Below are 16,671 nucleotides of genomic sequence, written 5' to 3' on the forward strand. Positions count from 1 at the left end.
GGTCTGCAACCCCGCCTTTCCCCATTATCACCCAGCATACAGCACTTCCACTGCAGCAAGGGATTCTGGGAAATGACATGCAAATGAGCACACATATATATATATATATCTCAAAAACAAATAGACGATACCGTTTTGTGGCTAACGAAATGCTTTTATTTGTGCAAGCTTTCGAGATACACTGATCTCTTTTTCCGGCGATGTTACAATGGCTAAAGCAAAAAAGGGTTTTACTTAAAAACAGTGAATCCTGGAATGTATCTGCCTGAAGCCTATCCCTCCCCCTGTGCAGTATGCGATTTATAACTCAAGTTGTTAAATGGTCCCTGAATGTTAGTGATGTACGTGTGTGTATATGTATGTGTGTGTAAATATACATTTATAAAGTGCCCACAGTGTATACAGCGCTTTACAAAAGATGTGTGGGAGTGTATTCCAATGGTGAGAGTAGGTGTAGAAATGTAAGTGTGTTGCATTACTATTAATGTGTAGATACTGTGTGGTCCCTATTGGTATATAGGGATAGAATTACATTGTACATTTGTATGTGTAAGAGACAGCTGTGTATGCATTCATATAGCGCAGTATGTATAGACATGGCCTTTAGCGCTCATGGGGAGAGAGTGCTCTTGTGTCAGTAGTGACTCATGAAACTGCGGTCTCGGTTTAGGCCGCCACTAAGTGTCCCGAACAGTTGCATAAATTTGTATTCATGCAACCGTCTCTCTTTCGGTGACCTTTGAGTATGGCCACCTTCAGATCGTTCATCTTATGGCCAGAGTCAGAGAAATGTTCGCCGACAGGACTGTCTCTTGTTCCGCGTGTGATGCTGTGGCGATGCAGGTTCATTCTCTTGTTTAGCCCTTGTACCGTCTCACCTATGTAGTAGCAGCCCCCTGGGCATTTTATGCATGTGATGAGGTACACGACATTGCTGGAGGAACAGGTGAACCTTCCTCTGATTTTGTACTCCAGATTCCTCTGTGGTATTTGTATTGTGCCCGCTGTGTTGAGCATTGCGTAGGTTTTACATCTTGCATCCTGGCATGGTCTTGTCCCGCATTCAGTTGTACTGTTGAATACTTTAATCCTCACCATAATTTTCTTGAGATTATGAGGTTGTTTGTATGATAACAAGGGTGTTTCAGGGAAGACCAATTGCAGTCTTGTATCTTCCTGGAGAATGGGTTGTAGTTCCCTGGCGATCTTGTGTAGGGCTTCTAGGTATTATATGTGACCACCAAAGGTCCCCTGTCGCTTGTCTCTTTCTGTCTGTATTCAAGGAGATCACGTCTTGGTATTCTGGTGGATTTGCTGGTCTACAATTCTGTGGTTATATCCACGGGTTATGAAATCCGATCTCAAGGCTGTAATGCACTGGCCTCTGTCTACTGTGTTGGAGCATATCCGGTTGTATCGCATGGCTTGACTGTAGATGGTTGCATGCTTAGTGTGTGTGGCGTGGAAGCTGTTGTCCCTCAAATAGCTGGCTCTGTCAGTAGGTTTGCCATATACAGATGTCTGTAGTTGGTTGCTTTTTATAGTAATGGTGGTGTCTAGGAAATATACTTCATCTTGGGAATGGGTGAGTTTGAGGTTGATGGTCGGGTGGAACGTATTGAAGTTCTCATGGAACTGCATGAGGTCCTGTTCACCAGAGGTCCAAATCAGGACGATATCATCGATGTATGTAATGGGTTTCAAGTGACAGGTGGAAAGAAAATCACTTTCCAGTTTTACGCAGAACAGATTGGCAGACTGTGGCGCCATCCGAGTGCCCATAGCGGTCCTGGTTGTCTGGAGGTATGTGTCATTTCCAAATGTGAAGTAGTTATGGGTCAGAATAAATTTGATGCATTTAGTCACTGTCTCTGTGAGTGGCTCCTGCGGTCCCAGAAAGTATCTGCAGGCTGAAGTCGCTGTTGATCGCCTCTTCTCCCTCTACCACTTGCCCTCTTGACCCCATTCCCTCCCATCTCATAAAACCTCTTGCTCCTACTATAATACCTACGCTCACACACATTTTTAACTCCTCCCTCTGCTCTGGAACCTTTCCATCCTCCTTCAAACATGCAACAGTCATACCATTACTCAAAAACACTAAGCTTGACCCTACCTGTCTTTCTAACTATCGACCTGTCTCCCTCCTGCCTTTTGCCTCTAAACTCCTTGAACGACTTGTATTCTCTCGCTTGCTCCATTTTCTCAACACCTATTCTCTCCTAGACCCTCTACAATCTGGCTTCCGCACTGCTCACTCCACGGAAACAGCCCTCACTAAAATAACTGACGACCTCCATGCTGCCAAAGACAGAGGTCATTACACTCTGCTCATATTACTCGACCTCTCTGCAGCATTTGACACCGTGGACCACCCTCTTCTCCTTCACATTCTCCATACTCTTGGTATTCGGAACAAAGCTCTATCCTGGATCTCATCCTACCTCTCCCATCGTACTTTCAGTGTCTCTTCTGCTAACACCTCCTCCTCTATCGATCTCTCTGTGGGGGTACCCCAGGGCTCTGTCCTGGGACCTCTTCTCTTTTCTCTGTACACACTCTCTCTAGGTGACCTAATAACATCTTTTGGGTTTAATTATCACCTCTATGCTGACGACACACAAATATACTTTTCAACACCTGACCTTATACCTGCTGTACAAACCAAAGTTTCTGAATGTCTCTCTGCTATATCATCCTGGATGGCCCTCAGTCGCCTTAAACTCAACATGGCTAAAACAGAGCTCCTCATACTTCCTCCCAAACCTGGCCCTACTACCTTCTTCCACATTACAGTTGGAACTACGATCATTCACCCAGTAGCCCAAGCACGCTGCCTAGGGGTCACACTCGACTCCTCTCTCACATTCGCCCCTCACATTCAAAACATTTCTAAAACTTGTCGCTTTTTCCTCCGCAATATAACAAAGATACGCCCTTTCCTCTGTTGCCCGACTGCTAAAACTGACTCAGGCCCTCATTCTCTCCCGTCTTGATTACTGTAACCTCCTGCAATCCGGCCTTCCTGCCTCTCACCTGTCTCCCCTACAATCTATCCTAAACGCTGCTGCCAGAATCACTCTACTCTTTCCTAGATATGTCTCAGCATCTCCCCTCATGAAATCCCTCTCCTGGCTTCCGATCAAATCCCGCATCTCACACTCCATTCTTCTCCTCACTTTTAAAGCTTTACACTCTTCTGCCCCTCCTTACATCTCAGCCCTAATTTCTCGTTATGCACCATCCAGACTCTTGCGTTCTTCTCAAGGATGTCTTCTTTCTACCCCCTTTGTATCTAAAGCCCTCTCCCGCCTTAAACCTTTTTCACTGACTGCCCCACACCTCTGGAATGCCCTTCCCCTCAGTACCCGACTAGCACCCTCTCTATCCACCTTTAAGACCCACCTTAAGACACACTTGCTTAAAGAAGCATATGAATATCACTGTGGATATTCTGAACACATGATACATAAAGCTTGGCCCCCTGCAGATGCACTTACCAGAACTCCTTCCTACTGTCTCTGTATGTTCTACCTACCTACCAATTAGACTGTAAGCTCCTCGGGACAGGGACTCCTCTTCCGAAATGTTACTTTTATGTCTAAAGCACTTATTCCCATGATCTGTTATTTATATTATCTGTTATTTATTTGATTACCACATGTATTACTACTGTGAAGCGCTATGTACATTAATGGCGCTATATAAATAAAGACATACAATACCCAGCTATATCCAGGACACCACCGACCTGCGACCTGCTAAACAAACTTAATGTCACTGGCCCCCTCCCAACAGGAACACTACTAGCTAACATGGATGTTGAATCACTTTACACAAACATCCCCCACAAAGATGGGATTTCAGCCTGCAGATACTTTCTGGGAAATATAAAGAAGCAGGTACTGTATTTATTTTCATAACAGAAGTCTTATGTATGTTTGTGTGTGTGTGTGTGTGTGTGTGTGTGTGTGTGTGTGTGTGTGTGTGTGTGTGTGTGTGTGTGTGTGTGTGTGTGTGTGTGTATGTATGTATGTATATATATATATGTATATGTGCGCACGCTTGGATGCGCATATATAATATTCACTGATGCTATATATATATATATATATATATATATATATATAATCAAAAAATAAATAGATGATACCGTTCTGTGGCTAACGAAATGCTTTTATTTGTGCGAGCTTTCGAGATACACTGATCTCTTCTTCCGGCGATGTTACAATGAATGAAGCAAGCAAAAGCTATACTATAAACAGTGTCTATTGGAATGTTATCTGTGCTAGTCCTTCCCCTGGTGTGGATGTGTTTTATGGCTGGAGGTGTCAAAAGGTTCCTGAAAGCAAGTGATGAAAGAGTGTGTATCAGGGTGAATAAAAATGAATGGAGAGCCCACAGTATATACAGTGCTTTACAAAAGGTGTGTGTGGAGTGGGAGCGGATATAAATGATGTGGGTGGGTGTGGAAATGTGAGAGTTGGTAGCATAACTAAAAGTGTGTGTGTGGATACTATGTGGTCCCTATTGGTGTATAGGGATGGAAAAACACATCCACACCGGGGGAAGGACCAGCACAGATAACATTCCAATAGACACTGTTTATAGTATAGCTTTTGCTTGCTTCATTCATTGTAACATCGCCGGAAGAAGAGATCAGTGTATCTCGAAAGCTCGCACAAATAAAAGCATTTCGTTAGCCACAGAACGGTATCATCTATTTATTTTTTGATTATTGAAGCTCGGCTAACACGGTACTGATACCTCTACATATATATATGTAGATAAATATAAAAGAGCATGTACTGCGGAGAAGGGGGGAACATGAATCGAGTTACTGTGGCACCTGAAAAATCTAATATGGATGTACCATACCTGTAAATACAAACAGACAATTTTCCATGTACTGTAGGGAGAATACATTGTTCCGGTTTTACCCGAAAAACGCCATCGACGGATCATCTTGCATGTTCGCTTAAAACCAGAAATTACGTGTAATTTCCTATTGACTTTCACCTCTAGTAGTAGCCCCGCCACAGGTAGGAGATAAAGGCAACACAGGACAGCGAACATGACCCCTAGGTCTTGGTTGCTCCTTAAAACAAGCCACATTAGCACGACCAACTGAGTATACAGACCCCGGACACACAGAGTAATTCGGCCCTAGTAAGAGACAGCCACAATAGCAGGTTTGGTTAGCCTATAGTCATGAGCGTACAGTAGAGAAAATCCCTTAGGTTTCCAGGGACCCTCAAAAAGGTGTCTGCAGAAAGGGAACAGAAAATCCCAGATGCTATTGGAGGATATACTGTGGACCCTGGTAAATGAGAACGATAGACAACAATCTCAGGGCATACAGTAAGTCTGTAAGCAGAGAGGGTGAAGGTCCAGATATACAGCTGCAAGAAACCAGGTCCACAAAACAGGGCCCCAATCACAGTATACATAAAATAAGATGGGAGGATGAAATGAGAACATTTGGTGGGTCATCGTGGAGAAGAGATGCTTGTAACCGCAGTACCTGGAAGATCATTGGGTCGGCCTTCATCCACACACAAAACAAACCTACACCCTTTTTGCTGCCAGACAGGTAGGCCAGCGACAGCTTTAATCTCCTCGCATTCTCAATAAGGATTGCGTACTCCATTAACTTTATCGTGGTGCTTTAATAGTTACAGCTGTTGGTGGTGGGGTTGTTTAAATGACTGAGTGCTTTCACTTCATCAACCACTCGAAACTGGGATGTCATTGGAATACATATGTTGCCACCTAGTGGCCAGTGAGAAGCAATCGTCCTGTGGAATATACAGTACACATCACAGGACTGATTATAGATTTTTTTATGGGTCAGTTACATGTAGCAGGTAATAAATAAATAACACCTCTGTGTAATTAGCTTCATTAGAAAGATTCAATCCTCCCCTCATGTCGCAACTTTCTCCACTGCTCGGCTATCGCAAACTGAGGGGGTCTCTGAAGGTCAGGGAGACATGGATCAGTTGCGAGCAGCGCAGACTGTTCCTTTTTTAAAGTAACTGTTTTACTTATGTAAATCTTTTGCATATCTCCGGGAACACAGAATTCAAGTGTATGAGCTACTTCCGGTTCTCTGCGGGACTCATGATGGCTTCATAATTACTTTGCAAACAAAGAACAAAACCTGAAGACCAATTTACCTGTGGCTTTGAGGACTGAGAAACAGCCTTATCACCCAAAGTCATCAGGTTAATTGTAAAATCCCTCTAAAGCTATTGCTCACCATCATAATGTTTACCATTTAACATACTTATCGTTGTTCCGCTTCCATTGTCAATTAAACCATCCTGGAATGCTGTTCACGCACCTTATTGAGCAGGTTTCAAATTTCCTGAAATCACGGGGGATTCCCAGTAGCAAGACAGCGATGGTCCTTAAGCAAAGCCATCACCCCAAGCAGAAAGCACTTTAGCCTCAAAAGATATGTTATTGCAGGCGGAGATTATGACCCATGTTTACTAAGCAGTATTTCTGCCAGACGCCTGTCCGGCGCTGAAAGACAATTGAATGGGCTTTAAGGTGTCTTCCAGCGCCAGGAGGAGCCTGCTTAGTAAACATGGGCCTACATCTTTTGTTTCTCATGCAATGCTTTGCAGCAAAGCGGTTAAGTAAAGTGCATGTTACAGTGTCCAGCAGCGTATAAGCAGTGCCAGCCCTACTCACACATGCACTGCAGTCCGCTCCGCTTTACCAGTGCCTTGGTACATAACGTGCACTTGGTGTTATTGGAAAAGCAGCCAGGCACCAGCTTATGCCCACTGGCATCTATCCACGTGTCCTTTGGCTCTCTGCCCTTGTCTTTCAGCGTCTCTTTGATCTTACCCTAGGAGACAAGAGACGAGAGAGATGATCAGGACGCAGGACAGAACGCCCTGTCTCAGAAGCCAGAAAGAAGCATGTTTGTATTAAGAGCGTTACTCACTTAAAGGGGCAATCCACGCGTGTTTTTCCAACATAGGATTTCAGCTCCGGGGACCCACTGCTTCCAAAGTTACTTACCTCCTATGGGGTGCCGGTATCTCTCTCCTGCCGCCATTAAATGAACCCCATCTAGTCGAGCCTGAAGTCTTACCGGCACTCCCTACAGAGGTAAGTATCTCAGGATACAGGGGGTCCACAGAGCTGAAATGAATGGTGCTCAGCTCTGGAGACCCTCTGTTTCAATCATATGTAAAAATGAAAAAAAAACACACTGCTTTTGGATTGCCTCTTTAAAGGGGCCGATCTATCGCAGCAGGTCATTTTTTTTAAACTTCTCAGTGTAAGCGACTCCTTAGAAAGATTTAATCCCCGTTACAGTAACTGTTTTACTTGTTTGCATCCTGTGAAAAATGAAAGTGTTGCTTTTTTTTCCGGAAACATTAAATTCAAGCAGGACAGCTGCTTCTGTTTATCTGTTTTACTAATGACGACTTTGTAAATAAAAGAGCAGAGCAAAGCTGACAATGTACCAGTGGCTTTGAGGACTGACAAACAGTCCTATCACCAGCAAACTATTATATCCAGATTGTAATAATCCCCCAAAGCTATTGTTTACTATGTAAGTGTTAAATGATTGAAAATATTATTTTCCGTCAGAACATTTCACTGTCCTTCCTTCATTTTTGACCTACGCAGGACTAGTGAACAAGATCAGACCCCCTCCACTTCTATTTACGTCACTGCAGGGCGGCTGTGACCACATGATCGCAATCCCGGAAGACTGGTGGCCCAGTTAAAGGGGCAATCATTTTGGTCCCTCCCTGGGACCGAGTGGGGGGGACTGAAACTCCAATAAAATAACCGGTTTTAGATTCCACGTGAGTGTCGCCTTCTCTCACTCAATGTCATTTCCTGCAACTCCCGGTATCTGTGTCACTCTGAGCCCCCCTTGTCTCGTACCCCCCCCCCCCAGGTTGGGTTAGATGTTAACCCTTTGAGTGCTGAATTAGTTTGTGACCCTATCTAACCACTGTCCTACCTTATCTTTCTGCCAGGATCCAGTCACTCGATTCTTCAGTGAGCTGAGTCTTCTCTTCACCGTGGTCCCTTTTTCCACTTTCTCCGTTTTTCCAGCGTCCTCCGTCCTGCGGAGGGGAAACATTACCAGGATTGGAAATCTCAAATCAACCCAAAACAGCAGGTCTGAGATCAGACCGGTCGTATCTAGGGTTGCCAGGTGGCTTCTCCAAAAATACTGGACTCAATGGTGAAAGGTGCGTCAGGTCACTATGTCCAGGGCAGAAAATACCGGACACATTCATGTCCAGTATTACAGTACCTCTCATTTTTTTACTGGACATAGTATCCAAATACAGGACAGTCCAGTTCAATACCGGACACCTGGCAACCCTAGTCGTATCGTTGCTGCTAAAGGTGTGGTCCCATCCGAAATCAACTCAGAGCAAAACATGTCCTATGGAAAAATCTGACAATTACAAACACATCCCTACTTCTTTCCCATAAACTATTAAAGTGCCCATAATAATTGTACTTTTAAGAAGGATTGTCGCCTTGTATGGGTAATTCTCTGGCTAATATTCCCTCTCCCCGAATTCCCTGCTTGTCTAATCCGCACTGTTTATTGACTCTCCCTCCTAAGTGAGGCAGTGACATCCTCACACTGGAAGGAACGCTTCATCTGATTCTATCTGCCATGATGTTCTATCAAACACACAGATACCCAGCAAGCTCTCAGAACCCCCCCCCCCCCCCAAATTACCAAAAAATATATATGTATATGCAGTGTTCGACAAACCTATACATTTGCTCGCCCCGGGCGAGTGGATTTAACCCCCGGGCGAGTAAATATTGGCCCAAGCAGCACACGTTAGGTACTAGGCGGCGAGTAGATTTTATGTGTGGCGAGTAGATTTTTTGGTGATTTGTCAACCACTGTGTATATGTATATAAGTGTCAAAAGGAGTGCTACTGGGCGTGGCTAATTGTATTATAGAGGTAAATAAGGATTTTAATCAGTTAGTGTTAGGACCTGCGATATTATGGTCCTGCCTTGAAAGTGGCTCGCAGGCTTAAACGCATTGGCGAAAGGGTTAACTAAATGACCCTTTTTTCAAGATATATATATATATATATATATATATATATATATATATATATATATATATATATATATATATATATATATATAGGTATTTCACTGTGTATTTTTGGCACATTGGATGTTGCTCTGGACTTCTTTGTTTTCATGTTGTTCTATCCCCAGGCAGCAGGGATTTTCAGGGAGGACTTTCTCCCAAGGAGGTTTAGGAGCAGGCCTGCAGGGATGTGGAGGGACAAACTTTTTTGAAAAAGGGAAGGGATATCATTTTAAGAAGGCATTGCAATGGCTTGCAAGTGCCTCTGACAATGAAGGGGTAAATGTGATGGATACGTGGCACGCGCCTGCCTCGCTGCCCTTTCCACGTGGATTATCTTGTGGAATTACTCACTCGTTAGAGAGAAACTCAAACCAGGTCAGACTCTGTTTGGGCTCCCTGCTCCCCTGCTGCTTATTTTTGGTCCTGAATGGAAAAAAAGACACATTATAATCAGTATTATTGTCGTTAGAGGTCAAAGTGCATGGATACATCTTGCATCTCAGTGGGATCCCCCTCTTATACAACTTGCACTTTACTGGGGTACCCTCTTATATATATACACACACACACCATACACTTTAATTAACAAGATCCTCTCCATATATGGGATCCCCTCTTATATACACCATATATTCAATGGGATCTCCTCTTATACAAACCATATATTCAATGGGATCTCCTCTTATACAAACCATATATTCAATGGGTTCCCCTCTTATACACCATAAATTCAATAGGTTCCTCTCTTATACACCATATATTCAATGGGTTATCCTCTTATATACACACACACACCATATACTCGATTTGATTCCCCTCTTATACACACCATATACTCCAACGGGATCCCTTTATACAAAATACATCATGCTTTAAATGGGCACTTCAGCCTAGCAGGTCAAAACATTATTATTATTATTATATTTTAGCTTTTTTTAAATAGCTTCTCTTTGTAAACGACTCTGTAGAATGATTAAATCCCCATTAAAGTAACTGTTTTACTTTATTTGTATGTTGGGATATACGAATGTGTCACTTCTTGCCAGCAACACTGAATTCAAGCATCTCAGCTCCTTACACTATGTTTTATCTGTCGGACTAATGATGGCGTCATAATTACTTTGCAAACAAAGAACAAAACAAAAAGAACAATTTACACGTGCCTTTAAGGACTGACAAACAGTCTTATAATCAAAAGACATTAGGTAAAAAAAACAACAACACAAAAACCTCTGTCTTTTATTTACTGTGTATATGTTAAAAATATATAATTATTTAAAAGGTGTCAATCCGCTCCTTTTCACCCAGACACTGCCCTTAGATCACTGTCGTCCTACGCAGGACTGCCCTTTCCAAGGTGCAATCCCACTCATCTGGTAAGAAAATATATTGGCTTCTTGAGCAAATTGAATCGTTTCTAAACGAAACGACGAACCTGAGTTAACATCTATATAAACGCACTGACCCGTGATATTGCTTCAGCTCCTGCAGTACCTGCTGTACGATTAACCTGTGAAAAGATGGCGTTACCTGGTGAATGGGCAGATATTTAACCACTTCACTGCCACAGGTGCAGTATAACAACACGCAGAGTGATGTATTCCTGGCCGCCGTGGGGTTAATGAGTAATACATGTGTATATAGTTGAGCAGGGGGGTACCCTGCACACCTATATAGAACGGGGGAAGGGGGAAAATAGTGAATTGTAATATAAAGCTTTTCTAAGGTCAGTTTGCTGCAGAGAGGGTAAGTGCATTAACTTTTTCACTGCAAAAAGGGGCCTGCAATGCATTCTGTTGCAGGTCTCTGTGGCAGCAAAATAAATAATCAGTGTAGAGGTGAATGGGTGTGTTGGGCTGCCCTGGTAAAGCAAAGAGGGTACTGTAGCTCTGTTGGGTGGGATATCACAGAAACCATTAGTGTTTTCCAGGCAGTCTCATCAAAGGAGCAATCCCACATAGCCACAAATATCACAACCTTTTTATAAACCATTTCATAATATAATTGGCTTCCATAAATTATTCTAATCAGGCAAAAAGCAGAGATGTGGCTTACTTTGTTTCTGGAAATTAATTATAACTTGCAATTCTTTTTAAACAGTGGGACTCTTTTTCCCCCAATGGGACTCAAAGCGTTTCCAGCGTGTTACACGGCACATACTGTAGGAATTTTACAGGCACAGTCCCTGCCCAGCTGATTTTACAATCTATGCTTTGGGTGCCTGAGGCACAGGGAGATAAAATGACCTGCCCAACTTACTCACTGTGCCACTCCTTCTTGTTGAACGCTCAGTGGCATCAGCCAGATTAAATCAAACCCCTCCCAAGTTTCAGCTGTGTTTATAAATTAAGCTTTACAATTAATTTCCATATACTTATATTATAGGTATCCGATTTCCATTGGTATACTTGGTCCTAGCAGGGATTGCCCCTTTAAATAACATCCCTTTAATATATATATATACAGGTATATATGTCGCCGTACACGTGAGTGGGCTCCACGTGGTCCTTCTCGATGGTTTCCAGCTGAGGCGGTTCAATCACTGAAAAGAGAACACACATCATTAGCTGTCTCCATTGCCATTTCATGCTCAGGCTGGCCCATTGGGTATGTATGTATAGCTTTATTTATATAGCGCCCACAGCTGTACTTGGCGCTTTGCAAGAGAGACAATGCAGTACAGGGAATTATAATACAATAAGTGCAACAAATAAGATCAGACAATAGGAAAGGAAATCCCTGCCCCGGGGAGCTTACAATCTAAGTAGTATGTTTAGAAATTTGCAGAGACAGCAGATGAGGGAATAAGTGCAGTAGATGGCAGTCATTGGTAGGAGTGACTGTGGGTGTGGGACAGTAGCCTAGGCTACAAGCTATTGGAGCACTTCATTTAAGAGGTGCGTTTCAGCTTAGTCTTAAAGGTGGGGAGAGAGGGTAACAGAAAATCTGATGTCAGGTGGGGCCTTATGACCTAGAATGATTGTCATCCCTCCCCCCTCACCAGGAACCCGATGACCCACTGTCTATAGTAATAAATATAACAAACATAGACAGTGCCGGCAGGTAAGAACCACTCGGCCCATTTTCCTTTCTGCTGTACAACCCCAGGCCCTATTTTATCTCTCTCCATATTTAGGATTGTCTTATTTCTATTCTCAGCATTCTTTAATTCCCTGAATGTATTAGCCCTGACCACATCTCTTCCACGAATGCACCAGCCTTTCTGTGAAGAACGACTTCCTCGCATCTCCCCTGAGCCTCCGGTTTCAGAGAACGACCTCTTGTTCTTGAACGTCTCTTTCTCTGAAACATGCTTCCCTCCTGTACTCTGCTGAAACCCTGTGTGTATGTGAAAGTTTCTATCTTCTCCCGTCTCCCTTCTCTCCTCCAAGCTGTTGCTTGTTAACCCTTTGGGTGCCCCAACAGGTCGCTGCTACGTTATGGGTTCTGGAACCCGGGGCGCCTCATCATAATGTAGCTACGGGAAAAAAAAGTTGTTCTCTTATGGGAGATCGCGTCCTGCGCTCGGACGCCATCTGCAATGATGGCGGGTGGAGGGGGGCTGACTCCTTCCCTTCTGCTCCAGAGCTGTCATGTGACCACTTCAGAGAGTGGCCACGTGATCGCGAGTGACGGAGGAGCCGCGGCACTCTGGCACTCAAAGGGTTAAGGTTCTTCTGCTTAAAATATAAAAGTTCAATGTCAAAATAAAATGGCTTGACAGGAAGATCTGCAGGGCCAGCTTGGAACTGGTCTGGGGTGCAGTGTGTGTGCCCTGGGGCCTCTTACCCCCCGCTGTCCCACCAGCCCCCACTCTCATCCAAAGTACGCCCCTCGCATAGGGTGACCATATTTTTTCCGGGATCAATTTTGCGCATACACAAACGGCAAAACCCACCGCACGTGCGCGAACAGCAAGCGCCCACCACACATGCGCGCGAGCGCCTGGCAAGTGGTCATTGTGCATGCGCACGGCAAGCACCAATCACGCGTGCGCATACGTGATCAGCGCATGCAGCATGGGCACTTTACAGCTGCGCATGCACGAACGGCCCAAAACCGGGACACTTAATAGCAAAGTCGTACCTGGGACAAAGACCAAAAAAAAACGGAACTGTCCCGGGACATCTGATCACCCTACCCTCGCATCACATCACGTGACATACCTGGAGATGCCGGCACTTACAGAGGCCCCGCGCTCTCCCCTGCACGACTTCCAAAGTCACACTTTAAATGTTGTGGTGGTGAAAGTCAATGTAACCACCACATCATTTTAAACGGTGATTTCCGTAAATGGGTCCGGGGAAGAGTGCGGGGTCCCCGGTGCAGTCGCACCACCATCAAGCCGGCCCTGGCAAGAATGTCACGTGATTAAAAGCTCTTCTATCCTGACATAGGAACTAAACTGAAACCAGGTGCCATAATTTGGGGCGTCTGTAAGTAAGAGAGGTCAGACAGACATGGAATGGTCTATGTATCTATCTCTTTATTTATATAGGGCCGTCAATGCATATAGCGCCTCACGGCAATAATACGCCTGACAAAATAATAGGAGACATAAGTGCTACAGATGTAAAAGTATACATTAGGAAAAGGTGTCCCTGTCCTGAAGAGCTTATAATCTAAGTATCAAGGCAAATATGGTGCAATTCTACAGCAGAAGAAGGGCATGATGTGTCCAAGTAAAAGGCTAATCCTCGTCCATTCCATGGGATTGTGTTCTCATACGTATGGAGCAGATTCTGTGCCTCACTTTTGCCTTGATGCAGAAACCCCTTGATTTTCAGAGGGAATTAATCACCACTCCCATGGCTTCTGTCTTGGCATTGAAGGGGTAGTACCAAGGAACACCCACCTTTAATCACAGGGCAGGAAGACTCCAGGCTGCGGGAGATTCTTTGGGTTGAAATGTTATCCAGCGTGGATGGCATGGACTTTGAGCGGAGCCTCTTGCCAGCGCCATCACCATCCTGTCAACATAAGGCAAAGAACATGTTTACGTATCATAGCTGTGATCCGCCTTCATCCTGTACATGCTGGACCACCTCTACCGCCCCTCGCTGTGGCTGCAAACCATTACCATGTCCTTCTTGTCCAGCATTGTTCTCTCCCCAGCAAGTGCCTTCATAAACTCCGCCTTGCAGTTACTATGCTGTGCAATGCTACTTAAAGGTGCAGTCCCACTTAAGACCAAGGAGATCTAACGTCCGTGAACTGTTATACGCTTTTGCAATGCGTGGCAAGCAAAGGGGTTAATGGGTTAAACGTTAGGGATTTTCCCCGTTAAATAAAAATTCTCAGACAAGTATGAGGATGGCTAAATCAGTTCTGAAGTACGATCAGTTTTCATATGTTTCCCTGCTGGGTGTTGAGGTACGCTTTCCTCTACAATAACACACACATAAAGAGCGATGATCTGTAGATAAATACATCTAGATACAGTGACTGCACCAGGTCCCACGCCTTTCAGGGGCCCATCCTCCTTATTTTAGCATTCCGGCAGTTCTACAGGCCCTCCTCTCTGCCCTGCCCCCTTTAAACCTGTGGAGGGACCCCACCTCGGCGGTTCATGCACGGACGTTAGGCCGCACCAGAAGTTGGGTCCAATCGCCGCCTGGGTGGACTCCCGCCGCCACTGGGGCCAGAACGTCCAGCTCCACAGGCAGTGCCTGATTTTTTTTTTTTGTAGTTGTTTTTTTTTAAACTTGCACAAGTCACCAGCTTCCTCCCCCCTTTAGATACGCATATATTTAATAGATATAAACACAGAACGTGTGTGTGTGTGTGTGTCTGTTTAATCTCAAAATCCAAAAAGTTGTAATATTTGGAAATATATGTGTTGAAACCGTTTTTAAGCCATATTTTAATGGGTCAGTCCCTCCTAGTCCCTTTTATACCAGAGGAAGGGTTAATAACACCCCGAAACGTTGTGCCCTGTCGATCTTTATTCACATGTAATAAATGGCCTGTGGACATTTTTTCACTGAGAGCGTATATCTTTTTCTGGATACCGTCCCTCCTAGTACCAAAGTGTACTAATGACAGTGATACGTTTAAAGAGGCAAACCAAGCTGTTTTATTTATTTTCATTTTTTTTTAATACGTGGTTGAAGCAGTGAGTCCCTGTAGCTGAACCCCATTCATTTCAGTTCCAGGGACCCCCTGCTTCCGGAGGTACTTAGCTCCATAGGGGGTAGCCACTCCAGGGTTCACTAAATGGCTGCTTTTCAAAGCTCCCAGGCCCTGTGGGCCAATAGGAAGCCGTGACGTCATCTTGGGTGGCTTCCAATTGGCCCATGTGACCAGGGTCTTTAAACTGCAGGAGATATAGTCATCCCCTTCGGAGGTAAAAATTCAGAGTCCCCGGAGCTGAAATTAACAGGGTTCAGTTCCAGAGACCCCCTGCTTCTAATCTATATTAAAAATGGCTTGGATTGCTCCTATTAGCAGTGACATTTTGGTGACGGTGCCGTTTTATACCCATATCTGACACCTGCAAGTATTTTCAAATCAATTGCAAAGTAAACCTTAACACTAGTAAGTAAACACGGTGAGCTGAGACTTCGGAGGGGTTTCATTTCCTCGGACTGCTCCATTCTGTCTGATATCCCTACGAGTTTAGCGAGAGTTTGCCCAATAAAACCCCTTCTCCCTCTCCTCTTACCTTTATTAGCTCTCTGATAAGGACAGGGTGGGATAAGGATTAATAAAACACTTAACTCGCACACATGCACCCGCCCCCGCTAATTCAAAAGCCCTGAATAAATTCAATTACTAATTCATTTCCCAAAGAAAAATGAAAGCAGCGCCATTTTTGCTTTTAGTGTGGTTAGATTTGTATAGGGAAGCCAATTAGTCTGTTCAATTCCTTTAGAATAAGGTGTGTTTCTCGCCAGCTCCGAGGGATTGCACCTCGGCGTAGAGCCTGTGAGTCTGTACCTTGTTCTCTGGGTCGGCCTCCTGCAGATCAAGTTTCCCAACGTCCGCTGCAGTCTGGACCAGATTTTCATTTGTGACCCAGGATCCAAAGCTGCTGAGTGGCAGCATCAGAGACTGCCCGTAGGCAACCCGGCGAGCTCCTTCCCTGTCTCTCTCTCCATCGCTCTCCATCTCCGAGGTATCGAGGCTCAACCTTCCGGAACAGCAATGAAGTTGGTTAGTGTATGTATATACAGTATGTATATCTTTCTATAGCGCCATCCAGGTGCATAGCGCTTCACAGCAGTAACACACGTGACATAATAGCAATAAGCGCTTCAACATTGAAGCAGATATTAGGAGAAGGAAGTCCCTGCCCCGCAGAACTTACAATCTAAGTGGTAAGTAGGGAAAACTTACAGAGCCAGTAGGAGGGTGTTCTGGTAAGTGCTCCTGCAAGGGGTCAAGGCTGTTTAATGCATCGCTGGTCTTCTGGCATTAGAATGATTAAAAGGACAGTACCGCGCCGGTCCAAAGGGAAGCGCCGGCAGCGGCAACATTAAATGCCGGTGACTGCCACTTAGTTTTTAAAACACACAGTGTGGGTATGTTCAAATGGTGAATTATTTGAAAT

At 44.5% G+C, this 16,671-nt stretch overlaps 1 protein-coding gene across 5 annotated transcripts in view; it reads right to left on the bottom strand.

Moving 5' to 3' along the window:
• Positions 1–16,671, bottom strand: part of ARHGEF18 (Rho/Rac guanine nucleotide exchange factor 18) — a 123,851-nt gene that overhangs the window by 56,186 nt on the left and 50,994 nt on the right. For all 5 annotated transcript variants that reach the window (XM_075611090.1, XM_075611088.1, XM_075611091.1 and 2 more), the window contains 7 exons: positions 16,059–16,251; positions 13,975–14,089; positions 11,604–11,661; positions 10,585–10,629; positions 9,471–9,542; positions 8,000–8,105; positions 6,703–6,862 (listed from right to left, as the gene is read on the bottom strand). In XM_075611090.1, the coding sequence (XP_075467205.1) occupies positions 6,703–6,862; positions 8,000–8,105; positions 9,471–9,542; positions 10,585–10,629; positions 11,604–11,661; positions 13,975–14,089; positions 16,059–16,251 (749 nt within the window). The remainder of the gene's footprint in view (positions 1–6,702; positions 6,863–7,999; positions 8,106–9,470; positions 9,543–10,584; positions 10,630–11,603; positions 11,662–13,974; positions 14,090–16,058; positions 16,252–16,671) is intronic.

The sequence above is a fragment of the Ascaphus truei genome, chromosome 8 (genome assembly GCF_040206685.1).
Source record: "Ascaphus truei isolate aAscTru1 chromosome 8, aAscTru1.hap1, whole genome shotgun sequence".
Classification (NCBI taxonomy): Eukaryota; Metazoa; Chordata; class Amphibia; order Anura; family Ascaphidae; genus Ascaphus; species Ascaphus truei.